The sequence below is a fragment of the Rousettus aegyptiacus genome, unplaced genomic scaffold (genome assembly GCF_014176215.1).
Source record: "Rousettus aegyptiacus isolate mRouAeg1 unplaced genomic scaffold, mRouAeg1.p scaffold_m13_p_17, whole genome shotgun sequence".
In the NCBI taxonomy this organism is placed as follows: Eukaryota; Metazoa; Chordata; class Mammalia; order Chiroptera; family Pteropodidae; genus Rousettus; species Rousettus aegyptiacus.
Window position 1 is genome coordinate 44,614,068 of NW_023416292.1, and position 15,304 is coordinate 44,629,371.

Here is a 15,304-nt window from a genome sequence, read left to right on the forward strand (position 1 = left end):
CTGGAGGGAAGACTAAGAACTTCTCATCAATCTTAATTTCCTAAAGTTAAAGGAAAAGGCTATTTTCTTTAAAGGAGCAAAAAAGGGAATCTTTTTTAAAATTTCTGTCTCCATTCAAGTAATTATCTTTTTTTATTAAACTAGAAAGAAACTAAGAGGTAATCTGGTTCACCTTGTGCAGTACAGTGAAGAGGAACAAGAACTATAGAATAACCTATACCCATTCTCATAGTCCCAGAGATTCTGATATCCCTTTAACTTCAGGACAGAAAATCAGATGGTTTAACAGATCTTATTATTATTTAATACATTTTTATACTACCTATAATGTGCTAGGCACTAATCTAAGTTCTTTATGAATAGTAACAACCTATGAATAATTAGTTATTAATATCTTCTATTTAAAAAATGAGGAAACCAAGGCATAGAAAACTTAAGTAATGTGTCCAGGGTAACCTAGGTCACTGAAAGGTAGGCAGTTTAGTACCAGAGTCTGCTGTGATCAGTATATGGATGTCTTATATAGTATATTTCTTACAATCGGAATTAAATTTTGACTTAGATTTAATTAGACTGCAATGCTTTATGTAAAATATCTCCTTATTAACTCCAGATTTAATTAATGAGAAGATACACAAGTGAAAGATATGTGTCCAATACAACCATAATGTAAGCCTATAGTTTTTAAACATTTTGGGGAACAAGTGTATCAAAATCTGACACATTCCATTGTGATCCAATTATTTGAAATGAATCTGCCCACTTTTGGCTTCCCTGGAATGTTCTGTGCCTTTTCATGTGTTATTTTGTTGGTGACAGTGATTAATTAGCCTTCTTGTATACTTATCATTTTAACACATGTGCCTTCTATGTCATGCTGAAACATGCATTTGCTTAGAATCTTTATTGTCTGTCCATGAACCATCTGTCCTCTTCCCGCACTCAGGTGCTCTTAGGAAGTTAATATTTCTAATCATATCTTTAAGCTTTGGTTTGTCATTGGCCCTTGGGGTATTGGAAGATGCAGTTCTCAGTCTACTGATGACTTTTCTCTAAATAGTTAATTTGTTACTGTATATAGTTTTTACTACCTGTTACAAATTTGAAAAGTTCAGCATTTAGGATAGTGTGCCAAGTGGATGAAGAGACAGTGTTGGCTCCTTAGGCATAACTAGCTCACTAATTTTAAGTAATTCTTTCAGTTATTTTAATGAGTGTCATACCAGTTTTAAATAAAAAAAAAATTCATGCAGAGAAGTAGTTCATCTCCTTACCACTATTTCCTAGGAAAATAATTTGAAAAGGCTTGGATTATTACAGAACACATCTTGTGAATCCTTTCTTCGAAGACAAAAATAACTATTTTCCCATAAAAACTTAGTCTCAATCTTAATACATAATTTTTAAGGTTTTTAATACAGATTAAAATTCAGCAGCGATCCATTTGTCTTGAGCAAATACTATTTTTTAAACAAATCACTTCATTTTTGAGTGCCAACAGTTATTAATTGAACTGATCTATTAATGGTATTGCCAAGTAGAAACTATTAAGATTGATATCTCATTTAAAATCAGTTGCACTGATATTAACTATGTGCAGAAGCCTGTGCAAGTCCTAATTGTTAATTTCCTCTTAAAATTTATTCTATCATGCCATTTTCTTAACATCGCTTTGGAAAATGGAGATTAACTTTTTAATCACTTGAAAACAACCTATGAAACCCTCTTAATTTCTGAATTTAAATTTTCAAAACTATAGTACAATTTATGTATTTCAACTAAAATGAATATCGTATGTTCCTCAGAATTTCTGATAATTTTTGTGAGTCTTTTGTGGAAATGCCATAAATACACTCCAAATCTCCAGAGAGTTCACCATTTGCTCAGGACCCAGAGTTTCCTTAATCTTCTCATTTTTAACGGGTATGAACACTATTTGCAGAGTCTCTATTCCAGGTTGCTCTTGAGAGATCTATCCCATATACCTTCTTTTAAGAATGAAAATGAAGCCTAAAGCATATCATTGACCACTTTCAGGAAACAAAGGCAAAACCCCATGGAAAATCCCTCAGCTCCCTCTTTTATAGCTGCAGCATTTGCCCTCAGATAACTCACAGATGACAGTCCTAACCTTACCCCAAAGTTTACCAGGAAATATCTCACTTTTATTATTACTTTTACATCACTCTAGTACATCCATAGTCTGAAAACAAATGACATCATTCTATTTATAATATTCTGGTTTTAGTAGTGGTATTTCTACTTTAAAAATCTTGTAATTTTCCATCGCCAAAAATGTCAAATCTTAGCATTCCTACATGTGATATTAAATTAACTCTGGCATTTAGCTGCACTTTTTTTTCTAAATGGGAAGTGGGTTAAAAAGTGGCCGGAAAAGCACAGGTGAGCCTAGGATATCTTCTATGAAAAAGCAGGGATTGGTTTTGAGACTAATGAGATCATTTCAAAGGATACAAAATTCAGATCAAAATTAAAAAAAAAAAAGTCATGAGTTCATTGTAATACTAAGAAAATGTAAGAGAAAGGAGGGAACAGAGGATTTCAGAAAGGGAAAGTTGATTTTTAAAGAAGAATGGTACCTGAGAAATGTAGGGATAATGGTAGAAGTAGAAAATTACAGTTTCGTAGCTCCTGTTTTATTCATTCACTCAGGCAAAGATTGTCAATGGTTGTTTAAAAATGGATTAATCCACATGAACTAAAAGTATCATGTCACAGAGTTATTATTGATTACCAAAGGAGAAAATACCTGTGAGATGGAGTAATCAAGAAATACTTATCCCAATGAACTGAGTATCAAACTTAGTGTCGCCCACAATGGAACAACATGACATGGGTGCCACCTATCGTGGCTCAGTCATTAGTTCACAGCATCACCTATGTGCACTCATGCTAAAAATGGTTTGCCTAAATATATTATTAGGAAATAGACAAATATAGAATGTGGGATACTCTATGAAATAGTTGGCCCGAAGTCTTCAAGAAAGTCAGTATTATGAAAAAGGAAGGCAGGGCTGGGAGTGCGGGATGGAGGGTGTGCTACATAAAACAGACTAGAGAGATATAACCATATGTCGTGGGTGAATTTTCCATTAGATCCTAGATCCAAAATGGTCAGTGATGGGAGGGGGGTGTTATAAGGCATTTGAGTGACAGTTGGGGAGATTTGAATATCGAAAAGCCATTTCTAACTAAATGGCTTTTTCCCCCCCTCACCCAATCTGGTTCCTGACCATCAAGTCTCTCTGTGCCCTTACTAAAAGGATGTGCTAAAATGCTGGCAAAACATATGTATATTTTAATAGAGTGAACCCCATGTTGATTCCAATTAAATTTTTTATTCTTCCACGTATGAGTTTTGTGGTAAAGAAAATGAAGAAGGTAGATGTGGTACTGTTTGTTTTAATTTGGTTTCTTTGCCTTTGAAACAATGTTCCTCTCCTAAATGTTAAGATGGCAACTATTTCTGAACACTTTCTGACTAACATGTTAGCATGTTTGTTTTGCCAGTGTATTTTTTTTTTTTCATACCAGAATATAAACTCTAGGAGTACAATGCCCTCATCTCTCTTATTCACTGCTCTCCCTATCCCCCGTCCCCAAGATTTCTCAGCACACGGTAGGTACTCAATAAATACTTGTTGAATTATAAATAACATAAAACATTACCGATAAGGTTATAGCCTCATTTCACCACTACCAACAATCTCTCTCTGTTCCTCCTTTCCTCAGAAACACTGCTATCATGAGTTTGGATGCTTTTGTAAAGATTTTTTTCCTTTTAACTGTTGTCCCATCCTTTGCATATGCCTCATTTTAGTTATCCATTCCCCTATTTGATAGTCTTAGATTATTCCCACCTTTTTTGCTATTAGAAGTTTACAATTTATACTTGCCCCTCCCCCTAGCCTTTCTTTTTGAAATAGAAGAATAAAAAAATGACAATAGTATAATGTTTGTAATCACTACCAGCTAATGAAGCACTGTGAGGTCATTGATTGTCGCTATCTGCCAGGCTCCATGCTAAGTATGCACCTTCTATTCATTATCTCGCTTAATTTTCACAGTCATTTTACAAGCTAATCTAAGATTTGAGCTCAGTTCTTGGATGCCAAGCCTTTAGCATGAGACATGCTTGAGAGAGGAGGTGACCTATCTTTACTAACCAGTCCTTCCCTTGTCTCAATGGGGGGATGTTGATCAGTGTAGTTAAATGAGTTCCACAAAATGGGTGGAAAAAGTAGAGGAATCAACTAATGATCATTCCATTGACAAGTTGAATTGTCTGTTGCCATGATTTTCCTCCTCATAAGAACATGTTTTGTTTGCCTGTCATTTTAGGAGTTTAACCAATTAAAAGGTTTCTCACCTTCACTTATAATAATCTTTGCAGAGATAATTGGGAAGAGTATTTGTCTTGTTGAATTAATTTTTTACAAAAGAAGGAAAGTCTTAAAGTAACTATGGGACTTAACCATCAGCTGTACCTCTTATGTTTGTATCCACAGTTACATCTCTTTAAGGAAGCTTTTGAGGAGGGGATATATGTTAAGATGGGATAGAGTCTTTATTTCACACAACTCAAGAATATTTGGAATGTATTTTAACTTTTTCTCCTTTCATTCTGCAAGAGTGTTTTCAGTCTAATGGATCATAAAAGGAAGTATATTTGAAGTAAATTACCTATTAAAGTATGAAATTAGAAGTCTGGAAATAGAGACTTTTTCAGGACACTGCTGATGGAAGCCTTTCTAATAAGCCGATAATATTGATGATGACAGTGGTGATGGTGGTGATGATTTGGGGGACTTCCTTCTACTTATGTGCCATCTTTCTCCAGAAGAGACCCCAACTGCTTACACTTAGAAATTGAAGAACCCTATATTTTCATTCTGTTGTATATTGAGTAAAGATGACACACAAAAAATAGAGAACTTTCAGGGAAAAAATATGAGCCCCAGGTCAGTGGAGTATATCAAAGTGTTTTGGGAGGTTTGCAAAAGACCCTCTCCATACACATATACCCATACTTGACTTTCACAAAGTCTGACATTTTACAACGAAACTTCTTATATTTTGTTATGTTTTTAAAAAATTCTTTTATAAGTTTTCAGAATATTAAGAAGATGCTTTAACAACTGTTAATAGTGAATGAGACTTTTTAAATGATTTAATTAATTAGAGATTTAATGTGAAATGTAAGGTGACTCAAATTACCACTAAGGTACAAGGTATCATCAACATTTAATTACACTGTGCATAGGTAATCATGCTAGGCAAGATTCTGTTCTGAAAAGCTTTGATGACTGAGGGGTAGAGAGGATTCAGATCTACTTCATCCTCAAGTGCAGTGGGCAGCATAAGATGACATGAAAGATCCCTGAAAAGGACATGATCATAGATACACTGTCCTTACTTTGTGACTGGGACTAATCCTGTGGCTCAGCACCAAAACCTGCATGGTGTTTGCTAATACCCACCCAGTGTTCTGTCCACCATGTGCCTTTGGAGCTGATGATGTCTCTATCCCCCTTATGGGCTTGGACTGTGGCTTAGCAAAATTGGTAACATCTCTAAGAGTTTCTGCCATTTCAAGCTGTAATTGTGCTTCTGCTTATAAAAAGCTAGATTGGATGCCTTAAACCAATACTGTTTTGGCCTCCTTGCCTTATTCCTTTGCTATGAAGACTTTTTGTGGAGCTTTTTCTATTTGTTTATGAATGGTACCACTCCCTCCCCTTTTCTTGTAATGCTGTTGCTTTTTCTCTCTTCCATTCATATTTTTCCCCTTTCTTTTTGCTGCATGGAGACTCTCTGCTGTACAAGTGTAAGTATTTTGGTGTCTCTGCTGTTTCCAGCTAGTTTCCGGCTATCCTAGTTTATGTTCTTGTGTTCCATTTGCTTCTGTGTTGCCTGGCTGATCTCCCAGGAGACTGTCCTGTCACCATCCATCTGTGGATCCTGAATGAAACAGGCAGCAATTTAGAGACAAGACTGGATTTTATAAGTTGGTTCAGCTACAAAACAGGCGATGAATTTAAAGTATCCCCAGCCATGTGCCTGAAAGCAAGCAGAATGTTGTTCAAGAGGGTGTAAACATTCAAGAGAGGAATAGTCCTTATTCCATCCATGTTAAAAAAAAAAAAAAAAAAAGACCTGATTATTTAAACTTCTGGGTTTGTTTACCAATTCTTACCATATCACTTGTTTTCCAGAGTTATAGAAGATCAGCATCACAATTCTCTTCTTATATTAGAAGAATTTTACTAATCTGTTTTGTAACTGTTTTGTTTAGCCAACTTTTTATTTTGTTTTTATCTTCTGGGGAAAGAAGAAATTAGGGATTCTTCAGCTTGGAGTGAGAGTGTTTATTATTCTTTGGGCAAATTCGGTAAAATAAACAAAGACACTATATCCTATTTCTATGGTGATAGAAACAATTTAACTGTTGTTTTTTAAAAAACTATGTTTAGGAATTACATGTTAAAAGTGAGTTTGATGGGGAAAAATGTGTTGTTTGATAGGTTCAAACATTAGTCCTTGGAGTAAAAGTGAACATATCACTAATGAGCTACATGGAGAATCCTATATAAAAATCCTTTATAAAATTTGAATCAAATTTCTGAGTAGTGCAGACACTGAGCTGCTTTTGGATTCCTAGAAAACAGGGCCACACATTTCGTTCACACCGTCTGCCACCCACTGTGGGGATTTACTGATGGTTTGTAATATCAGGATGAGAAAGAAGTTTGTGTTTGCGGTTTTCCTTTTAAAGTTAGATTATCCTCATTAGCCTCATATTTCCTAAGGATGTGAATATTGACGATTACTTGTTTTACTCATAAAATGCATTTTTAAAGATAAAGTAATTTTGTTTAGGTCTAAAGTATAGCGACATTAACCATGAATTGATTTGTGAAAGGCTCGTTCGGAGTGTGCACTTCTTCTGCTTCAATTGATGACCTTTCACCTGATGGGTACTTTGTGATTTCTGTGACCAGAAAATATTTAGGCATGAATATCTAGAGAAGGTAAATGAGGACTGAAAAACAGGCTGAGAAAATAAACCCTTTCCTTTGGTACTAAAAGAGAGTTAATCATTCCGAAGAGGATGGTAAAGCCAGATTTTTTCTTGGATGCAATTCAACCAACAGCATGGGGAGTTGGGGAGGCAGGAGTACATATAATGCAGATTTCTAGAGAAACAGATTATTTGTTCCTAAATATACATTAGGTGGATAATCATAGCTCATTCTTCCACTTCCTCTTGCTTTAAGTTTATATGTAATGGGAACATAGGAATAAGCCAATAAGATTGAGCAAGTCCATGTTTTCTATAAAACAGGTAAGGAAAAAAAAATTCTAAATAAAAGAAAAATATGAGAGAACACTTTTTTCTCTCCATTGTTAAACCCCATGAAAGAAAGAGATCATAAAACAGTTTATCAAAAGTAATGTAAAATTGGGTTGCATTCTTAGTATCAGTTGTAGAAACAAGCCTGATTGCACATCCTGCCTATTTCCGCAAAAGGCCATCAGCCCTGTCCAAACATGGCAAAACTTCAAAACTAGCAGATATATGTGAATGTGGTAAGAGTTTTATGCAATATGCAATTAGAAGTTATTTACACTTGTAAGGAGTATATGAAATGAAGAGAAGCAATGAAAATGCATTAGAATGCATCTTTCTGATATTCAAATTTTGTGCACCAGGCTTTGAGGTATTAGAAAGCTAAACCAAGAAAAGCAAAAAATTCTCCGTTTGGTTGATGTCAACCATCAAAAATCCTGATGGTTTCTGTGTTTTTCAACATGTCTATAAAATTAGGTTGAGCTGAATGACCCATTTGCAAACAGGCATCAATTTATAAATGAGTCTCTGTATATCTTTTATATGCTACATAACATGTATTTGTATATATAATTCTATATATATATTCCTTTTCACATCATTTAAAAATTATATTTAAAATATCATAATTGTTGAAGTTTTGCCTTTATTCGATATCTGTTATAAAAACTTAATAGAGAACTCTGAGCCAGATTATGTTTGCTCATGAACACTATAAAATCTACTCAAGTCACAGGGAAAAAAATTGGAAGACATCTTCATTCCAGACATTTTTAAACATCTTTCCTATTTATTTATGTCTGTCTAGAAATTATATCCCAAGCTGCTTCCTGATCCTACTACCATGGTTGTACCATGGTTGTGCACAAAGTGAATAGAAGACTGAAGAAATTTCCTTGACTAAACATAGCATATATTTTAGTAGTTTGTGCCTCCTGAGAATTGTTTTTGGAGGTTTCACTCAAGAATAGACTAGTCGGGCCAACTTACTACCTTCTTCAGCCAATCAACTGTTAAGACTAAATTTGGGGAAAACAACTTTGAAACTGGATTGACTTTTGATTGAACCTGCAAAACCTGTTGCTTTATCAGTAGATAGTTTTCTGATTGTCTGCCTTTTACAAAACCTTGTAACAAATAAATCGGTTAAGTCCCATGATATGTTTCAGGAAGACCAGTCTAGATTTAAATAAAGTTGCTCATTATTTTTTTCTCTCCTTTTTTTCTCAACAATACATACTAGCCAGAGGGTATTATTATTAAAACTGTCATAAAATTATCAACTGTAAGTTGTTTGCTTTAAAGGTTAGTATGAACCAATTCATTCTTTGATCCAAAGAAGTTTATCAGCCTTGTGGATTTTTTTTTTTTTTTTTTTTTGAGAAAGCCTTAGGGACAACGTATTCAATAAGATGAAAACCTGCAAACTAAGTTCTTTCAGTTGTTATATCCTAATTTACACAGATACCAGTTTCTAGTATCAAACCAGTTAAAACACCCCTGAAACCCATCCATCTGTATATTAATAATGAATGGTATGGTAGGAGGAGTGCTGGGCTGACCTTGGTGACTGGGTCTCTCCTTGGCACTGCTACTTTTGACAGCTTGAGTGGTAGCATCCATCATCTCCATGACTCGGTTTCCTCCTTTGATTTGTTTGTGTCAATGATGGCAGTGGTCCCCTTCAGCTTGAACGTGGAGGGAGAAGCAAATGCCTTCTTCCGGTTTGGCCTCACATGATCAACAGCTGACACCAGAGCTAGGAAAATACTCTAAGGTTTGGCCATGATTTGGGTTTCAGTCTTGTTTTTAAAAGAATTGGCATGATCAAAGATGTCTTTCTGAGAAGTGAGAGCAGATATAGATTTCTAAATCATGGCAACTTTTTTCTAACTAGTCTTTGCCTACAATGTAAAGATGAAAATCTTGGTGACAGAAATGTGAAACAAAACAGTTAAACTGTTTTAGCCATTAAGTGACAGAAAGTTCAATGTTGCTGACATTGATGTTGCTGTGATGACAGGTGAATCATTGTATCTTCAATTTTTAGCAACTGATGTTTATAGTCTTTCAATCTTATTTATATCCATTTTAACACCCCTCATGGTGCAGCTCCGTGATAAATTCTGTATCATTAATTATTCCTTTCAGCCATGTATATAGAATGTGACCAGTTAGGGCTGAGGGCAAGAAGACAAATGTTGGCATTATCATTTGAGAAAATTGTAAACATTTAGAAATGTATAGGTTCAGTCTTCAGTCAGGCTATCACTTGGTTCCAACTGTCCTCTAAGGAAGTAAAATAAATATTAAGCTTAAACAACTGATCCATATGTTTCTGAAATTTGAATGGCAAGTTTTCTATGAATACCTGACTCAGTACTTTCTTTATTTTATTGCTAGATGACTCCTAAATCCAAAAGGAAAAGTATCCATAGCCGGATGCTGCGGCCGGTTTCCAGGGCCTTCGGTGAGTGTATTGCTAATGCCATTTCTTTCCTTGTAACTGTGAAACACTCTCCGCAAGGGCGTTGGACCCCTGAAGCTTCTTATGGATGCTCTAGATGAGCAAATATTGAGGGAGTCAAGTGATCTGTGAATGGGTATTTGCTATTCTACGATAGATTCCAAATTACTTTTAGGAATTTTCTATCCATCTCTATGTAGTAAGCATGGATCTTGGGCTTTGCTTTGTTTTAGAAATGGAGTTTGATCTGGATAAAGCACTGGAAGAGGTGCCAATTCACATTGAAGACCCGCCTTACCCCTCTGTCAGACAAGAGAAGCGAAGCTCGGGCTTCATCTCTGAGCTGCCCTCTGAAGAGGGGAAGAAGCTGGAGCACTTCACCAAGTTAAGGCCAAAGCGAAACAAAAAGCAGCAACCCACCCAAGCAGCAGTAAGTGGGCCACAGAGACCCTGACCCCCTCACCGTTTCCTTCTTGGGAGAGGCTGGAGAGTCCCGCACAACAGGAAAGCTTGTAGTTAGAATGTGATATTAGTGCAGAATTTCTCCACTTGGTGGTCAACGATTTTGGAAGAGATAATGCTGTAAAGTTTCCAACTTTTCAGGGTTGTCCTTAGACTTCCTTAGAAAAATCAATCATGTGGGTGAGAAAAACAGTCAACATCTATAGAATTTTACAAGTGTCTGAGTGTAAAAAGATAGAAAATAAGTACCAAAGAACGTATTTGTAAATTGTTTGCAATTGATTTTGAAGTATACACATGCCTCCCCCTCCCCCCCCCCCCCGCCCCACATGCTGACCTGCTCTGCTGCCTTCACGTTTGATAACCTAGATCTGAGTGGTGTGCTGACTCAGCATCCTGCTCGAGCTTCTACAGGAGAAGATTGCATTGTGCTAAAGAGCACATTTATCCCATGTGTCTCCACAGTCAATGTCTTTTCTTTCTTTTGCAGCCAGACTTCTTGTCTTTTTGTACCTATTGTCTTTCTTCCTCACCTTCCAGTCACTCCACTAGACTCTTCATTCTATACCTACCCATCCCCAAAACTGCCCTTCCAAGGTCACTCCTGACTTAATTCTGTTGATGCTTGTCAGCTGTCATCTTGGCGTCTCAGCCATGACTTGGCACAGAAGCTCCATCCTTCCTGAGAGGCAGCTTCCATGGACCTCTGAGTTGTCCCACTCTTTCTTATCACCCACCTCTGCAGTGATGTCTTTTCAGTTTCCCCTGCCTGGCCTTCAAGTTTATTTTCTGGGTGATACGTCTAAATCCATGGCTACCAACTGCCTGTCGTTGATCCCTGCCCTCTCTGTTGCACTCTAGATTCACATACTTACCTGTCTCCTAAACTTGGATGTCCCAGAGCACCTCAGGCTCAGCAGCTTCAAAACTGAGAGCCAGTCTTTCTTGTAAACCTGTCCTTCCTCCTCTAATCCCACCCCATGGAGCTTCGCCAGCTGACAAGTTAGATACCTGGTTATGATCCTGAACACTGCTCCTCACCACCAGCCCCAATCTGCCTTCCTCCTCCCCGCTTATTATCCCTTCCTCCCATGCTGTGTGTCAGTCTTCCAGCATCTCCTCCGCCCTCTTCCGCCCGCCAACAACACACACACACACACTAACACTGCCCTGTCAGTTGATAATGACTCATCTTGCAGATCTTTACTAAGGTAAGACTCCTTCCTGGAAGTCCACCTGTCTCCCATAGGGCTGTGATCACACAGTCGCAGGGAAAGTTGCTCTCACAGATAAGTGGATGACTAGAAACCTAAGTGGATAAATGGGCACAACAGATTATCTGCATAGACAATCATTTATTCATTCTTACTGGATCAGGCTTTAAATAAGTTTGATTTATTTTATTTGAATCTGTTTTTAAAAAAAACATTTAGTGTATTATTTTTTTTTCAAATTACTTGATTTTTAACTTTTTTCTTTAAAAAAAATTTATTTATTTATTGGGGACATTGGTTAAAAAATCCACTAAGTTTCAGGTGTGCAGTTTAACAGTGAGGCATATAAATATGCTGCATTCTGTGTTCCTCATCCATACTTAGACTTCATACTGTCACCACATATTCGACCCCTTTTACCCCAACCATCTCACCGCTCCATCCACCCTCTACACTCTAATAACCACTACTCCATTGTCCATTTCCGTGAGTCTCTCTTTCTTTGTCCTGTTCGTTTCTCACTTTTAGATTTATATAGCACATCTAAGTGATATCACGTGATTTTCAACTTTTTCTGTCTAGCTTATTACGCTTAGCATGATTATCTCGAGGTCCATCCAGGTTGTCACAAATGGCAGTATTTCATCTTTTCTTATGGCTGAGTGATATTCCATTGTATATATGTACCACAGCTTCTTTAGTGAATCATCTATCATAGGATACTTCAGTTGCTTCCATGTCCTGACCACTGTGAATAATGCTACTATGAACATTAGTGTACAAATATCTTTTCGGAAATGAGTTTTCAAGTCTTGGGGTAAATACCCAGTAGAGGGAATGCTGGATCATATGGTAGATTAATTTCTAGTTTTTTGAGGAACCTCCATACTGTTTTCCACAGTGGCTGTACCAATTTGCAGTCCCACCAGCAGTGTATGAGGGTTCCTTTTTCTCTGCATCCTCTCCAACATTTGTTATTACTTGTCCTGTTAATAATAGCTATTCTAAAAGGTGTGAGATAGTATCTCATTGTGTTTTTGATTTGCATTTCCCTAATAGCTAGGGATGTTGAGCATACATTCATATGTTTCTTGGCCATTTGTATGTCTTCTTGGGATAAGTATCTTCTCTGTCCTCTGCCCATTTTTTAATTGGATCATTTGTTTTTTGTTATTAATTTGTATGAGTTCTTTATATATTTTGGATATCACAGGCATTGCTTACAAAGGTATTTTCCCATTCAGATGGCTGTCTGTTTACCTTGTTGATGGATTCTTTTGCTGTTCAGAGCTTTTTAGTTTGATGTAGTCCCATTCATTTATTTTTGCTTTTACTTCCCTTGCCTTTGAGGTCAAATTCACAAAATTCTCTGTAAGTTCATGGTCCCTGAGTTTAGTTCCTATTTTTCCTTCTATGCATTTTATTATTTCAGGTCTTATATTCAAGTCTTTAATCTGTTTTGAGTTAATTTTGGTGTGTGGTAATAGATACCAGTTTAGTTTTATTCTTTTGCAGGTGGCTTTCTAGTTTTCTCAGCACCATTTATTGAAGAGGCTTTCCTTTCTCCACTGTATGTGTTTGGCTTTTTTGTCGAAAATTATTTGCCCATAAAAACATGGGTTTATTTCTGGACTCTATTCTGTTCCACTGGTCCATGTGTCTGTTTTGCTGCCAATATCATGCCATTTTGATTATTGTTACTTTGTAGTATAGTTTGAAGTCAAGCAGAGTGATGCCTCCAGCCTCATTCTTTTTTCTCAGGATGGCTTTTATATTTTTATAATTTGGGATCTTTTGTGCTTCCATACAAATCTGATGATTTCTTGTTCTTTTTCTTTAAAAAAATGCTAATGGGGTTTACATTAAATCTGTATATTGCCTTAGGTAATAAGGTCATTTTAACTATATTGATTTTTCCAATCCAAGAACACGGAATATTTTTCCATTTCTTTGTATCTTCTTCAATTTCTTTTACTAGGGTCTTATAGTTTTCATTATATAGGTCTTTCACATGTTTTGTTAGACTTATTCCTAGGTATTTTATTCTTTTTGTTGCAATTGCAAAAGGAATTATTTTTTCCACTTTTTCTGAAACTTCATTATTAGAGTATAGGAACACTATGAATTTTTGAATGTCGATTTTGTATCCAGAAACTTTACTGTATTTGCTCAATGTTTATAGTAGTGTTCCTGTGGAGTCTTTAGGGTTTTTTATAGAGAGAGAATCACGTCATCTGCAAATAATGGCAGTTTGACTTCTTCGTTTCCTATTTGGATACCTCGAATATCATTCTTTTGCCTGATTGCACTTGGTAGGACATCAAATGTTATATTGAATAAGAGTGGTGATAGTGGACAGCCTTGCCTTGTTCCTGACCTTAGAGAGAAGGTTTTTAGTTTTTCACCATAAATAATAAGGTTGGCTGAGGGTTGGTCATAGATGGGCTTTATTATGTTAAGGTACTTTCTTTCTATACCTATTTTCTTAGGTGTTTTAATTATAAATGGATACTGTATCTTGTCGAAGGCTTTTTCTGCATCTATTGAGATGATCATATGATTCTTATTTTTAAATTTGTTTACATGGTGTATCACATTAATCAATTTGTGTATGTCGAACCATCCCTGTGTCTCTGGGATGAAGTCCACTTGATCATGGTGTAGGGTTTTTGGGGGGTTTTTTGTATTATTTTTACTGGTTTTTGGTATCAGGGTAATATTGGCTTCATAGAATGACTTGGGAAGTATTGCCTCCTCTTCGAGTTTTTGGAAGAGTTTGAGGAGAATAGTTATTAAATTTTCTTTGAGTGTGTGGTAGAATTCACTGGTAAACGCATCTGGTCCTTGACTCTTACATTTTGGTAGGTTTTTGATGACTGTTTCATTTTCCATACGGCTGGTCAGCCTATTCAGATTTTCCAGTTCTGTTTGATTCAGTCTAGGAAGGTTGTATCTTTCTAAGTACTGGTCCATTTCTTCTAGGTTATTTAATTTGGTGTTATGTACTTTTTCATAATATTCTTATATGATGCTTTGTGTTTCTGTGATTTCAGTCATCATTTCCCCTTGTTCATCCCTGCTTTTGTTTACTTGGGTCCTTTCTCTTTTTTCTTTAGTGAGTCTAGCCAGGGGTTTGTCAATTTTATTAACCCTCCAAAGAACCAGCTCTTTGTTGCATTTTTTGTCCTGTTTTTTTGTTTTCAATTTCATTTATTTCTTCTCTAATTTTGATTTTCTTTCCTTCTGCTGACTTTAGGCTTCATTTGTTCTTCCTTTTCTAATTTATTTAAGATGAAGTGTTAGGTTGTTTTATTAGAGCTCGTTCTTGTTTTTGGAGATAGGCCTATAATGATATGAACTTTCCTCTTACAACCGCTTTTGCCATGTCCGAAAAGTTTTGATATGTTGTACTATCATCATCATTCATTTCTATATATCTCTTGATCTTTCTTTTTATTTCTTCTCTGACCCAGTCATTCTTCAGTAGCATGTTGTTTAATCTCCATATATTTGTGGTTCTTCCCGCTTTCTTTTTTACAGTTGACATCCAGCTTCAGAGTGTTATGATCAGAGAATGTGGTTGGTATGATTTGAACCCTCTTATATTTGTTGAGGCTATCTCTGTGTTCCAGTATGTGGTCAGTCCTTAAGAATGTTCCATGTACACTAGAGAAGAATGTATAAGCATATGTTTTGGGATGAAAGGCTCTGTAAATGTCAATTATGTCCATTTGGTCTAATGTGTCATTTAAGGATGTTATTTCTTTATTGATTTTCTGTTTGGATGAT

General features: G+C 36.1%; 1 protein-coding gene across 7 annotated transcripts in view; it reads left to right on the forward strand.

Annotated features, from left to right (window-relative positions):
* CARMIL1 (capping protein regulator and myosin 1 linker 1) overlaps window positions 1–15,304 on the forward strand; it is a 262,957-nt gene that overhangs the window by 217,884 nt on the left and 29,769 nt on the right. For all 7 annotated transcript variants that reach the window (XM_016140897.2, XM_036235257.1, XM_036235261.1 and 4 more), the window contains 2 exons: window positions 9,776–9,842; window positions 10,073–10,269. In XM_016140897.2, coding sequence (XP_015996383.2) covers window positions 9,776–9,842; window positions 10,073–10,269 — 264 coding nt within the window. The remainder of the gene's footprint in view (window positions 1–9,775; window positions 9,843–10,072; window positions 10,270–15,304) is intronic.